Source organism: Natator depressus, chromosome 8 (genome assembly GCF_965152275.1).
Source record: "Natator depressus isolate rNatDep1 chromosome 8, rNatDep2.hap1, whole genome shotgun sequence".
Lineage (NCBI taxonomy): Eukaryota > Metazoa > Chordata > Testudines > Cheloniidae > Natator > Natator depressus.
This window is the reverse complement of record NC_134241.1, coordinates 2,501,077-2,515,972: the sequence shown is the minus strand read 5'-3', so window position 1 is coordinate 2,515,972 and position 14,896 is coordinate 2,501,077. Positions and strand designations below refer to the sequence as shown.

Here is a 14,896-nt window from a genome sequence, read left to right as displayed (position 1 = left end):
AACTGGAACAAAACAGGGGTGAGCTCAGAATCAGGCCCTCTTTCTCTCCGCCTGTCTCCTTGCCAACCCTGCCTGAAGGAATATCTCAAAGATTGCAACTCTACCACGTCTAGTTCTCCTCACATGGAAATTTCAAGGACATTTTATTATTGTATTCCTACTGCTGCTGCTACACTGTCTTATGTTTAAAACCGTGGACAGGGAATTTCACCTGAACTTTCCTGGAGAATCACCGTCTCAGAGGCCTGAAGTCATCAGATCAACATTCATGAGCAAAATGTCACAGCACATTTCTCCACCACTTCTGGAAACTTTAAGCATGATATTACGATGGCTAACGATGCAACACTGAAGCATAGCAGGGAGACAAGATGCGTCAGATACAAGAAGAGCTCTGTGTGGCTCGAAAGCGTGTCTCCCTCACCAGCAGAAACTGGTTCAATAAAAGATGTTACCTCACCCACCTTGTCTCTCTAATATCCTGGGACTGACACCACTACAACCGCAGTGCATAAGCACAGTAGTGTAAATATTATTGTATAGCCCATGCATCTTGTTACATGGCACACTACATACATAAATGTAATGCATATATATGCCCGATCCACAGCCAATTGCAATCAGTTGGAGTCTTTTCACTGACTTCAATGCACTCCAGATTAGGCCCATAGACAAAGCCTGTCCTCATTTATAGTATTAATCATGTGCTTCATAAGCACTGAGATTGCAATTTGGATTTGAGTGGCTCATACCAACCCATTGGGTGCTATTTGCTGCATCAGTTTCCTGGCTCATGCTGCTGACTCAGTTCACTGGTTATGGAGGAGCTCTGTCAAATATCCATTTGGCAGCAGAAGCATTCTGCAGTCCCAACAACAGATATTAGGGGAGAAATCCTGATGTTGATCTATATGCTCACATGGCTCCAGGAAACTGTTTTAGTTGAAATCATCTTGAAGCTTTGCAGGGAAAATGTAGGATTTCTTTATTGGCGGCGTTTTAAAATAATAAATAGGGTTTTTTTAAAAAAACCCAACAAATTGGAAATAAAATTTCATCAATACTAAGCTTTTAAGCCCGATTTTTCCATCACTGAAATCAATGAGAGTTTTGCCATTAACTGGAATGGGATCCTTTGGCTAAGATTTTCAAAAGTAACTAATGATTTGAGGTGCATCAGTTTTGAGGTGTCCCGCCTGAGATACCTTGAAGTGGCCTGATATTCCCAAAGTGCTGAGCACCCATTCTCTGATAATCAGGCTCCTCTGAGTTGCCTCCAGATGTGCATCCAAAATCTGCAGTCACTTTAAAAGTTCTTGGCCTTTATTTCCAATCACAGTACACACAGCCGAATCCTACTTCCCCCAGGTGACTGGGAAAAGAATCCTCTTTCTACCAGAGCAACAGCAGCCAGGGTGTTTTTCAAATTGAGAGATCATAGAATCATAGAATCATAGAATATCAGGGTTGGAAGGGACCCCAGAAGGTCATCTAGTCCAACCCCCTGCTCGAAGCAGGACCAATTCCCAGTTAAATCATCCCAGCCAGGGCTTTGTCAAGCCTGACCTTAAAAACCTCTAAGGAAGGAGATTCTACCACCTCCCTAGGTAACGCATTCCAGTGTTTCACCACCCTCTTAGTGAAAAAGTTTTTCCTAATATCCAATCTAAACCTCCCCCATTGCAACTTGAGACCATTACTCCTCGTTCTGTCATCTGCTTGATATCGAATGGAGGCATTCGTTTGCTTGGTAAATCTTTGGAAATAAATATTAATTATGTTATAATAATGTATGCCTTTGCAATTGACTGGTGTGCACATTTTGGGACATGTTAGGAAGAGAATGTCTGGCAAACTTCACCACCATTCAGGGAAGCATCCCTCCAACATTTCTCTAATCCTAGTGTCATTCTTATCCCCCCATGACGCCATTGTACTGGTGACATGGCAGCCAGCAAAGCAAATTGACATGTAACGAATGCTCATTACCTATGAATATTCATTGCCTGCTTGAGTGCTGTTGAATGTAGTAATGTACTGGTAACTATGAAGGTTCAGCCAAACACAGCAGCTAAGGGTTTTCCGTAATCGTGCTCTGATTCCATAAAGGTCTTGGAGAATTCCCAAAACCTTCATAAAAGTTCAAGATACAGCTCCTAAGTTGCCAGCTTCTCCAAGATTGGCAACAGACAGCGATATAATAACCCAGATACACAGAGAGTTTTATAAACTCCTGTTTGAGATGCCTGGCCTTGAGGAAGCCAGCTCCTTTGCTCTCTCCCCTAGTTCCTGTGGAGCTCTGAAAGCACTACGAAGCAGAGCTCCTGTCCTGAGGAGAGCTCCTTTGCTCTTGTGGAGGCTCTGCATTAGCAGAAATTCATCAGTGCAGCTCAGTGGGACATAATTTGGTTGACAGAATTTAGCAATCTAGAAACTGGAGTTGCATAAATCTCAGGTTCTACTGCTACTACTCCTTTGATCGATCATATATCTTAAGGCCAGAAGGGACTATTATTATAATCTAGTCAGACATCCTGCGTAATGCTGGCCAAAGAACCTCACCCAATAATTTCTGCATCAAGCCCGTAGGATATAGCTCAGACACAGGTTATTTTTAAGAAAGACATCCAGTCTTGACCTGAGTGCAAGGGAAGAAGATTCAATGACATCCTTAGGTAAATTGTTCCAGGGGTTAATTGACCTTACTGTAGAAATCCCAATGGCATTGCACAGGGATCTCTGGGAATGAATGCTATTTGTTTTTAGGGGGAGAACTACATGTTTTCTAAAAATAAAAACCTGACTCTTCATGGCCTGCTTTGTCCATCCAAATGAACAGAAGGCTGAAACTCCACCTGGCTATACCTAATGGATTAAATCCAGCTGTGGTGCACTCCCTGACATCTGAGATGATGTGGCTTCTATATATTCAAAGGGCAGGGAAGAGGTTAATATAATGCACCCAGTTATATCAAGCTACAAACAGACATAACAAGCCATTATGTAAAAATCTGCCTGAATTTCTGAGTCACCACATTTATGAGGGAACCGATACGAGAAAGGGGACTTGGCAAAAATCAAACACCAGAAAGAAAATTATTTCCAGCTTGAAGTTCTGCAACCCTTCAGCATATTAAGGCTCACTTATTATTATTAATATCCAAGTTGTGCAATGTTGTTATAGTCAAATTTTTCTGCCTTGTGTAAACTTGGGGATGTCCAACAATCCTATGTACTCTATCAAAGAGGTACCATCCTAATATTTTTAATATTTCAATATTGCCCTCCTATATAATAAACTAAGTCCAAAGTATGCCTGGGTGTATGTGTGGGGACAAATAAAACATGTCTCTGTTTCAACTCCCCATGGCATTAAGGTCCTTCTGCAAAGCCCCATTAAGCTGCATTCAAATGTTGGCATCTCTCTGAGTATTTTAATGCCCTATAACTCTTGATATGCTTAATAAAAGTGTCTGTACATGTGATTCTATTTTTCACTTCCTGGTTAATAAATAATAAATAAATAATAAATAGTATCATCTCAGATGTAGCAGGTGCTGCCCCTCCCCACAAGGAGCAGTCAGACAAACACCAACATTTGCCTATTTAACCTGGGACCACTTCACAAATTGCATTAGTCCCCATATTTGACTAGCAATTTTTGGACTAAAACCAGTTGAGGGGAAGGATAAACGTCATTTTTTAAAGCATGACCCCATTTCTCAGCTCATTAATGTTTTCCTCGTGGCATTTATTCCATTTAGTACTCCTTTTTTATATTAACAGCTGAACTATTAAGACACACACAAGCAGTGTGTTTTGCATGCAGTGCTAAAGAATGCAGGGGTGAAAGGGTTAAAATGGAGTTGATACAGGAAGTTTCTTCATGTCATTCAAGTTCACACCAGTTAAAAGAAGAGCTAAGTGCCGTGGCCAAATCATCTACAGCACAAGAATTAGGTCAGTAAGTCAGATTTCTGAATATCTTTTAGGAGGAATGAATTGATATGACATCTAGCAAAATTCTAGAAGTGAAATGGCCCATCTCTGTCTGTATAGTGTTGTTATAATCTGGGCAGTTACAAGGTTTAAAGGCATTCAGAACGGAGGCTTCATCTTACAGATTGTCCTATCAGAATGATTTATAAAGGAGGGTGGATGGCACCATATTGTGAATGTAAAACAGAAAACAAGACACCAATTAAAAACCTCCAGCAAACCTTTCACACTCAGGTCTCCTACAGCTTTCAGTGGGAGATATGCTGGTATAAAGTCTCCAGGAATAAAGTCAGCAGGTATGTATTGCTGAGCAGCTGACAGATTTTTAACTGGAAATACTGCTTTGTAAGAACAAGGCACTTGAATGTTATTTCACGGAAGCCTGCCTTAAGCCACCAACAAAAAATGGTTATTTAACAGAGGTGGTATCTCAAGAAAGGCAGAGCAGAATTTGTCTCAGTCTCTTTAGAGAGGAGGTTGTGTACTAATGTTCCAAACCTGCAACTAATATAATCAACACAAGGTCCCGCTAAAGTTACTAGACTCTGCATAGGTGCAGCATCTGACCAGTCACTATATTTTGCAGGATAGGACAGTCTCTGGATTCATAAACAGCCTATAAAAAGAATCAGAAATATAACAGCAGTGGCAGGGCATTGCATTAGAAATCACAGCTGTCTTTGCGTCTATCTACAGTTCCAAAATCAAGTCCTGTAGCTTGTCTGAAGCACATAGTTGATACATTTCTTCTTTTGCTGCTGCTGGTGAGACTGACACAGAACCAAGTCAGTCACCAATGAGCCTAATTCCTCCGTGATCTCACCGTGGAGAAGAGGAGGAGGGTGGAATGGGAAGGGAGAAGAAATAAAATTGGCCCTTTAAAAAAAAAAAGAGCATTTAAACTGCTTGTCAGTCGTCTGCCTGACAAGGCCACTTGAATGTATTCAGGAGTATTTGCATAAACGCTCGCAGTGAGTTCACCGTAGCTGCTAGCGCTAATGGTACATAAAGTAATTTAGTCACTTCTCTTAGGCATCCTGTCAGAGTGACGAGCACCCCTCTTTGCCTTGTTGCATATTAGATCATTAGATAATAAAGTGTTAGAGCATGCAAACTGACAGGGTCTCCAGCACGATCATTTTTTGAGGGCACCGCATTCTGCCAGAGAGGAAAAATAAGAGAGAAAGTGATGCTGCAATTGGCTTTAAATTCAAGTAAATACACCCAGAGATTTGAAAAATTACTTTGAAGCAAGGTAAAAGAGTTTGTGCCAGAAGCTCTGCAGAGATCTAGAGTGTGGACTTCATGCTAAGAAACCGGGAAGAGTCCCTCCAGGCCTGCTTGAATGCTTCCTCTTGCATACCCTTCCTTTTCCCCGCCTCTTTGGGTTTAGTCCTTTAAGTTGTTTTGGAAAGGTTTTCCTTAAAAAATTACACCTTAAGATGAAGTATAAACCAATATATAGTATACACTAATTTTGATCTATATTAGCTCTTCTCTATACATCCTACTGTATTTGTATAATTTAGAAAGGTCAACCACACTAGCCCCATGGTTTACCATAAATATCAAACAAGCAAGGGTCCAACTATTTGTGAGTGAAAATGTGATAATTATTGCAAACCACAGATCTCTGTGGCCTACCCTATTTATACCTCACAGAGTGGTATGAAATAATTAGCCTCTGCCTTCTGAAAAAGAGATATATTTATTTGAAAGATGAGCTTATTAACTCTCCAGAATCAAGGAGTATAGTGTGGGGATGTGAAACCATGATCCTGGTTTCTACTTATATACAGAGAGATGAGTCGCTAAAAAGGAGCTTTCCTTTTACTGTCTGAGCAGCAGGATATAAATAGAGATCTGTGTTGGAGATCCCAAAAATAATCCAGGCTACCTGCAAATGAGATGGCAAAAACCCAAGTGTGGAGACACAAGGCTCCTGAGTGGCTCAGAAGGTAAAACTTTCTGTCCGGTTGTGCTTTTTGGCACCCAAAGTCTTTTTTAGCTGTCACCCACACTGGAACTCAATGTTTAAAAGCACCATTTGCCAATACAGGTTGGTAAAGAAAATTGTAAGGTAAATAATGCCTAACCAAACCAGCCAGCAAGCACCCCACATCACTACCTTCTGCCCCCACTTCTCTACAAACAACATCAGGTATTATTTGCTTCTGGGCTCAAAATTTCTATATAAGCGCATGGGTACATTTGGTCAGAGGGGTATTATAGCACACTTCTTGCAATCCAAACCTCATGATCAGTCAGACCGCTGGGCCAGAGTAGCTGTGGGCAGCACAGCTACGGCAACCTGATATGGCCTGGATCATCCTCTCCCCCACCTGCCCAACACCGCCCCAGAAGATGGGAGAGCCAAGGGTTCTCTGCATGCACAAATCTGGGGAAGACAGCCCAGGCCTTAGGACCAAGAATCCAGGAGTAGGAGTAAGAGAGGGACACATTTTGGGGAGGGAACTATGAGGGAAGCCTATTCCAGTGGAGAGAGCTATCGACTGTTCCAGGAATGGGGTTTAAGTGTTTGGTGGCTGCTCAAAACTTTGGTGGGTATGCACCCCATTTAACATTTTTCCACCCTTGAGTTCGGTCAGATGTTTTGGACGACATACAACAAAAGTACTTGCTAGTTTTGTTGCCATCACATGCACATAAACATGAGTAGAGTTCAGTGGTCGGGGGAGACACAAGTTTAGCTGAAAAAGGGTTAAATGCCTAGCATATCTTAAGGAAGGAAGGAATCTTTTAGTGCAGTGCTCACCAGTAATGAGAATTTGCCAGCGGTGGCCAAATAATTTTGTCCGAGAGGTACCCGAGAATTAGATTGGATTAGATAATCACTTTTCCCCCCAGGATTTAGAAGAGGAGATAATTGTGGTGATTATGTGGTGCCTGTTGGCGAATGTTGACATTTAATGGCAACCACTGGACCTGAGGGTTACCTGGAAATAGAGGTATAATTTTATCATTTTCTTCTTTTTGCACCCAGAGCACCTTACCCAGTGGGAGCGTGAGTGGTAGATACAAGAAAAGGAGGTAGCATTACAGTATGTGTGAAGACAAGAATAATTATAAGAAAAAAAGTATAAACTTAATCACAGGTAGGCATTCAAAGGTCCTCACTGGGGGAAAAAAGGGTATCTAGCTTAGTTCTAACAAAGCCAAAAAATAAACAGGTTTTGAAAGACAAGAGTTCATGTTAAAAAGATTGCAAGGTTGAATAGAGTGACATGTCCTTTGTAAGGCTCTGCCTCTTGTTAATTAATAAAAGCACAGTTTGCACATTCCATACAAAAATCGAGCAAACATTATGACAGTGGTTTGTTTATTAGATTAGGTTGTTGGCAGGGATGAAAAAAATTCTATAGGAAGAAGCATAGCTGAAAATGGCTCATGACCTACATAAAAAGTTAGAGTTAAATAAATACAGATGTAAGTTATGTTTATATAATGAGAAATGCTGCTGAGCTAAGAATTTTAGGTTAGTAAGTGCGAACTACAACCTCAATCCTGCAACCACTTATCCATACCTTCAACTTCACTCACGCAAGCAGTCCCAGTGACTTCAACATGGCTACACACGTGCAGGAAGTTAAGCAGATGACTAAGTGTTTGCAGGATCGGAGCCCAAAAGAATGAGTAGAATAGAACTCTTTTTCATCAGCAATTCACTGAGGGGTGGAAAATGGCATATTCCTCCATTATTGTTATTTGTATTGACGTATGTAGTTTACATTTTTCCAAGTGGCATTCACTTTCCTTGAGACAAATTTTATCTGGTTTCTTCTAACTATTTGGCAGAATATAACCAATTACCCATGCAATCCATGGCAAACACTTATGGCACAAACCAGTGCAAGGGGTTGGGTGCATTCCACACCCATGACTGTCAATGGGAGCAAGTGCCTAATGTGTTCAGAATTATAACCCACTTCAAAAGACAAGGGACAATTCTCCCAAGGGGCTGGGGGGAATTCCCCTATGATTTTGTTTTGTTTTGTTTAATTTTTAGAAGCAGTCACCGATTTAGAGGACAAAGCAAAAACAAAACATTAATTAAGTCCAGATTTTCAAAGCAGCTCTCATTTAAAAAACTCAATGTAGTAGCCAGATTTTCGACAGAGCTCAGCACCCAGCAGCTACCAGAAATCTGGTCCCAATTGTGGGTGCCAAGTGCTTTTGAAAATCTACCCACATCTTTTACATGCCAGGGGGAGCTGCGCCATTTTGAAAACCTGACCCCAATTTTGGGTGCTGAGTGGTGGTGATCCCCAAAATGAACATTTTTCAGTAAAGGAAGGGGCAGATTTTTCATGAGCATTTTCTCAGGTTCCCCACCACCACCACCGAAACCTCTAGTGCTCTGCTGCTTTGAAAATCCAAACCCAGTTTTTGGAGACTGATCTCTTAAAAATTTTGGTCCGGAAGTTTGTTTCAATGACTGCAGGACAATTTGAAATGAAAAATGAGAGAGAAACCAAATAAATCCACATTTAAAGTAGCAATGTCAACCAACGAAAATGATATGCCTACCATGTTCCAGATAAGAAGGCGTACCTTCCGAGGGATCGAGCCTTCGAGCCCTCCGCCCATGCTTGGAGTTGTTGTGTACAAACATATTGTCTGACACCGCCAACACATGGCCGTCCACGTTGACTGTTGTCGACACCACAACCTGCGAGCACAAGAGTAAAACGGATCAACGTTTGATATATTAAAAAAAAAAAGAGCACAGATTGTAATAAACTCAGTTAAATAAATAACAGCTGGGAGCTGCAGAAAATTGCATAGCTATTTCGCATAATAACTGGTGCTTATGCTGTACAAATCTAACAAGAGACGCTATTGATGAGTGAGTCTTTGGCATAGAAACCTTCTGATACAGCTTTAAGTCAAATTGCAGAGTTTGTAGCTGTATGGCAGAAGGTACGCTGTTAGCCATCATTTTAACAAGAAGATCTTTATTAAGGGTTTCTCCCGCCCCTCCCCCCTGCAAATACAAGGGCGGCTGTGTTTCACCCTAAATTATCCTTCAGTTTCTCTGCTGAAGTAGATAGCGCTGTTGACATTGCAAATGAGAATCGATTCAAAATAAAAGAAAACAAAACCACTTTTTGTGAAGTTGAGACGAGAGCAGAGTTCTGTTTCTCACCCAGCCCCAACCTCCAATATTTTAGCCACAGTCACCAGGGATATCTGGATTTATCCCAAATTCTCCCGCTCTGAGCTGCATTTGAGTGAGGCTGGGGACAGTCTCCGCTTCACCCTTATTACCATCTGCGTTATCCTCATGTCTAGGGGCCCCAACCAAGATCAGGGTCCACTGTCCTAGACACTATACGATCTGAGATGTATCCTGCCCAAAGGAGTTTCCAATCTGGATAGATAAGACACAAAGTGTGGGAGGGGAAACTAAAGCACAAAGAGGGAAAGTGACTTGTCCAAGGTCACACAGCTGGTTGGAAGCATTGCTGGGAATAGAACCCAGGTCACTCAGTTCCCCACCCTAATTCCAGGACCACACACTGTTTCTCTTACCCTGTTCCCTGCTCTGACCCCTATGTCCTATACTAATGAAGTACAGCATTTCAGGGTTTTATCCCAGTTGAAGACGGGGCCCTGGGTAGACTGCCAGTTTTCCAAGAGCATGCATTGCCACAGAGAACTTTAACTAAAACAATAAGAAGAAATGACCTACACTTCTCCTTATATTAAACAGGGAAAGGGATTAAAAACTGAAACCCACAGAGATATGTTTATTCATGCGACCTCTTACAACCAAATATAATAATTGTCTGTTAATTGCAGTTTCAGCTCCCACCTCATGCTTCGACATGTGAAACAGCAATCAGCGGCTCCGTTTAATCCACCTATTATGTTGACTAATTAACTTTGCTCGACAGTTTATTTCTTCCTCCATTATCAGTCCCTGTCAGCCGCAAGCACACTGCCGCATAGGGGGACCTCAGCCCTCTTGATTGATCACCGATAGATTGACATGCAGATTAATTTAATTAGAATCACCTCACTTGAGAAATGAAAGACAATGGCAAGGGGGCTAATAGATCTGCTCTTATAATGAGGCGAGCCTCCAGAGGCAGGGCAGAGGATTTCTGATTTATTTTGATGAATTCCCCAGTCGCTCTGACAGGCTCTTGCTTTAATTGTTCTTGGTTTTGAGAGGCTTTAGCTTCTGAAGAGGTGAAATGCTTTACAAGGATTGGCAAACATTGCTTCAACGCTCCCAGGAAGCTGCTACCTCTCAGCAGTGGTCGAATGGGGACACTTAAGGGATCACTTACAACAATTCAGTGTCATCACTTGAATTGGATAAAGAGGGGAAACTAAAAACTTTGCCATTCTACCTATTTCTCACCACCTATTAAACACTTAAAAATACAAAGTGAATCAAGAGGCTAAACCATCCTTAGCCAAGCCAGGAAGCCTTTGTCTTTAAAGGGGGGACACAACAGAACAGTTTGCATTTCAGGATTTCTGATATAGTCCATCGGAACGCCATTCTGCCATGGATTTTTTTTTTAAAATACATATTATTAAAATACAGAATAAAGGATTCAACAGCTCTTACAAACAGTAATTTGGGGGGGGGGGGGAAAGACCGCACCAAATACTGTAGGTAAATCCTTCTGACTTCAAATTAGTGGAGAAACACACTGCCAAAAATGTAAAATTCCACAAGGATTTCAAATGGAATTTATCCTTTTCGCTCCTGGGGGTTTTGCTGTTTCCACTAAAATGTGAGCCTACAGTGATTAGCACATAGTTGGTGAGGGCACAAATGAGATTGCAACCACTGTAAATTCTCTGGGACAAGGATTTTTGGACAAATCCTCAGCTGTCAGCACTTGTCATAGTGCCATTGACTTCTAGACCAGTCTTCTGTGTTAGTTGGTAAAGTACTAGGCACATTTAGATGTAGAAATATAATAAATAAAATAAAACACTAATAAATAAAATAAATAATAATAATGATGATGATGATCATAGCCACATAAGAATTTGAATTTCCTAGAACATCAAAAGGTTGAAATATTTTTCCCCACAACTTGGCCCCAATCCTGCAAATACTTATGCATGTGCTTCCCCTTAAGCATGTATGTAGTCTCATTGAAGTCAATTAGGTTAAGCACATGCTTAAAGTTAAGCATCTGAGTGTTTCCAGGATCCAGACTTAAAAGTCTTCCTAAGTTAAAAATAATACTAGCTTATGGCCCAAAACTGCAAAGACTTGCGCATGTAAGTAACCTCTCTCACATAAGAACTCCTAACATGGGAGTATGGGAGTAACTCTACTCGTAAGAGTAGATCCAACAAGGTCATTTACGGCATCAGGCCTTTGTAATACTTTTCCCTCAGGTTTTGGAACCTGTTGATGTGCCACGTTTTGATTTACTGAACTGTACCTTCCTACCTATCTCTTGACCAGGGAGTTTGATTTACTGCACAGAGACCACATTGGAGTGGTTCTTTGGAGTCGTTAGCAGAAGCAACTATAAAAGGAATCACCATGAGAATCTGTTTCCAGTGTCAGGAAATGCAGAAAAAAAGTGGTTACTCTGGGTGTCTGTCTGAAAAAAAATGATTATTCATAGTGCACCTGTAAAAAGCAGCACACATGCTCTGCTTATTTCTTAAAATATACAATTTTATTAATGTAAGCACTCTGTTTTGCTAGGAATGTAAAAAGGACTTAGCAGACACGCATTAGCTAAATATTAATGCCATGACTATGTAGAGGGAAAAAATAGACTGTGTATTTGTTATGCACTGCAATGATATACTTGGACTTTTTCAGTGCACATACAGGCTTATAAGGTACACTTAGATTTTTAATCTAAAATACAACACTTGTCTCATTGTGATTTTGAAATTATGGGGATGTGTTTAAGTTAAAGCACATGTTAAAACTAATGGTGGAGAAATCGTAAAATTGTGTGGGTGGGAGGGAAATCAAACTAGATGTGGAGTGCCCAGTGAGACATCCGTAGAACACAGACTATAGCAGGAGGGAAAAGAAACATGACAGTTTAATAAATGATTAATGAGGTGCTGACATAGTAATGTAAACATGGGGACAACCAAGCCTGCCAAATCTCAAACCTTTTCAAATTTTGTCAACAAAACACATTTTTAATTTGGGTCAGGCAAACATGGAAAATTATTTTGAGCTTTAGCTTCAACCCGTCATAGATTTTTAATCTAAATCCTGTATCAACACTGGGGGAAACTGGGGGAAGAGTTCTTCCCCCTCCACCCCCCAATCATGTTATACCTTTATTCAGCCAGCCACCACTATCATTTACGCTACATTATATAATGACTCGGCAAATTATTCTGCCTGCCATAAAATAGCTCAGTTGTGAATGTTTTGGGGAGGTTAGTTAAAAAACCTTCTGAAACAAGAACGCTGGAGATCAAACTATTTATCCAGGTTTAGTGCTGGGCCTGTTTGTTTGTTATGGTGCATCACCTAATATATCAAAATTAAGCATCGCATGACTCCTCATTTTTAACCACAGCCCATTAAGCTTTGCTAACTGATTAATACATAACGTGTTCCTGGTGTTTTCAATTTTCTCCCTTTTCCTGGCAGTGCCCTGATATTTTGGTTTATACCCCAGGCACCTCCTGGCAAAGGCTGCAGAAATTCAACTACGCTAATTTCCAGGTTTAAGATGTCTCTTGCTGCCATTTGCTTTAGGCCTGTGTCTTTGGGATTCACTAATCTGATTTTATATCTCGCTGTTCCTGCTTCCTAATGGATGTCATGACAAAAAGGGATGGGAAAGTTCCTTATTTTCATCACCAGTTGGAGACTGCTTCGTGAAGTTTGTTTCCGTCATTCTGGTAATCCAAATAGACCTTGATTCAACAAGATACTTAAGACAGTGCCTAAAGTTAAGCACGTATGTGCAATGCACTCAGTGAGATTACTCACATGCCTGAAGTTAGGCACATGCTTAAACACCTTGCTGAACTGGGGTCATAGCTCACACTGCTATTTTCCAAACTCCCCCCTCTTCCTTATCCCTCTGGGGAGAGAACCTTGCATGTCCTAACTCCATTATCTGGGATTCGTGAAGCATCATTTTTGTCTCTTATGCAGATTTACAGCAGGACACAAGTGGCTACAATTCAAACCTGACTGGCAGCATCCCATTAAGACACGTTTGCAGCTTAGGCTGAGGTGGAGGTTGTGGGGTAAACCCATCAGCCAGCACGGTGATGTGTTCGTGGCTTTCCGGGTTTCCATAATAAATGCCTTTTGAGGGGTTTATGCTCTGACTCAGCCACAAAGGTTTCCTCCATATTGAAACCTGTCACGGGTCAGCAGTTTTATTATCACAGCAACAACAAAATACCCAGGTCGTCTGGGGTTTGTTAATTACACAAGTATAGAACACGTGGTTTAGTTCTGTGTGGTTTTTTAAGGCAGAGAACCGCCAGGGGGCAGCAGACCAAGGGGTAGTGGGGGCTACTGCCCCCACAATGGGAATATTGAGGGGAGCAGATCTAGCTGATGCAGAAGCAAGAGGGGGACCCAGCTATATCCCATCCCCATGCAGGTGGGGGCAGGACAGAGCAGAACCCAGAGCAGGGGTTGGGAGGTGTGGCAGCACGTGGGAGCAGGCCAGACACCAGAGAACGGGTAGGATTAGCTCTCTTCTCCCTAGCTTCTGATACGCAGTCATGCTGGCCAGGGCCAGCGTACAGGGACCACGCCGGAGTCACACAGTAAATGCCTCCAGCCGCCTGGGAGAGGTGGTCGCTTATGTGACTCCTCAGCCCAGCCCAATCCCCACCTTCCAGCCACCCTGGGTCCTGCGGAGACACTCAGCCCTGGGGAGGGGCAGGAGCATGTGTGCCAGTTGCCAGGCTGGGGTGAGGGCTAGAGCACCAGCACTTGGGGCGGGGGGGCATGGGGAGTCAGCACACAGGTGCCAGCCACCGAGGGGGTAAGAGGGAGAAAACAGCACCAGCCACCAAGGGTGGCGGGGAGTACATGGCACCAGCTGTCAGCCACCAAGGAAATGTGGTAAGAACACCTAGGATGCTCCTCCTCGAGCTGCATCTCAGTAGCTCCCATCACTCCCCATCCTCTCCCTCTGCCTCCCCACCACCATTCACAGCAAGCTGCTCACCCGCCCCCATAATGCCATCTAATTACTATTTGTATTGCAGCAGCACTTAGGGTACATCTACACTGGAATAAAAGACGCAAGGTGTGGCCGTGGCTGGCCTGGGTCAGCAGACTTGGGCCAGAGGGCTATAAAATTGCAGTATAGACATTCCGGCTCAGGCTGGAGGCCAAGCTCTGGGACCCTCCCTCCCCCTGGACTCCTTAGGCTGCCAGGGAGGGCACACTTGGACATAAATACATTTCAGGACAGGACCCCTCATTCCTTTCCACACTTGGGCCTAAATTCACACATGGCTCCCCCAAACCAGCATACCTTCTGCCCCCTTCCCTTCACTCGTTAGCCACTTTATGACTAAATGAGATAGTTAGGCTCCCGGTGACCCTTCCACAGTGAAGCCCACCAGGGGAGGGAGAGAAAGAGGATGGAAACTCTGCAAAGTTCATCCTCAGGTGGCATTAGCCTGTGTACCTGGGCCTGTATCTTTGCCACCACCACCCCGTGTTCCCCAACACAAGGCAGGGCAAGAGCATGGCTGCATTCCAGCAATCCCTAATGACTCCTTTGGCTTGGGGCCTTTTCCAGGCAGACAATGGAGATCAGCCCCAAAGACGAACCAGTTCCCAGATGACACCAGGAGCAGGGTGGGAAAAAATGGCATAAAGTAAGGAAGGAGGAGGTATGTTGTGAAAACAAAACTCCCTCACTTCTGTGTGGAAAGG

General features: G+C 42.6%; 1 protein-coding gene across 9 annotated transcripts in view; it reads right to left on the bottom strand.

The window, feature by feature from the left end:
- The window catches only part of EBF1 (EBF transcription factor 1), a 328,926-nt gene that overhangs the window by 106,848 nt on the left and 207,182 nt on the right, over positions 1-14,896 (bottom strand). For 5 of the 9 annotated variants that reach the window (XM_074960205.1, XM_074960204.1, XM_074960209.1 and 2 more), the window contains exon 8: positions 8,548-8,689. In XM_074960205.1, coding sequence (XP_074816306.1) covers positions 8,548-8,689 — 142 coding nt within the window. The remainder of the gene's footprint in view (positions 1-8,547; positions 8,690-14,896) is intronic. The other 4 variants (XM_074960207.1, XM_074960211.1, XM_074960208.1 and 1 more) reach the window with 1 other exon arrangement.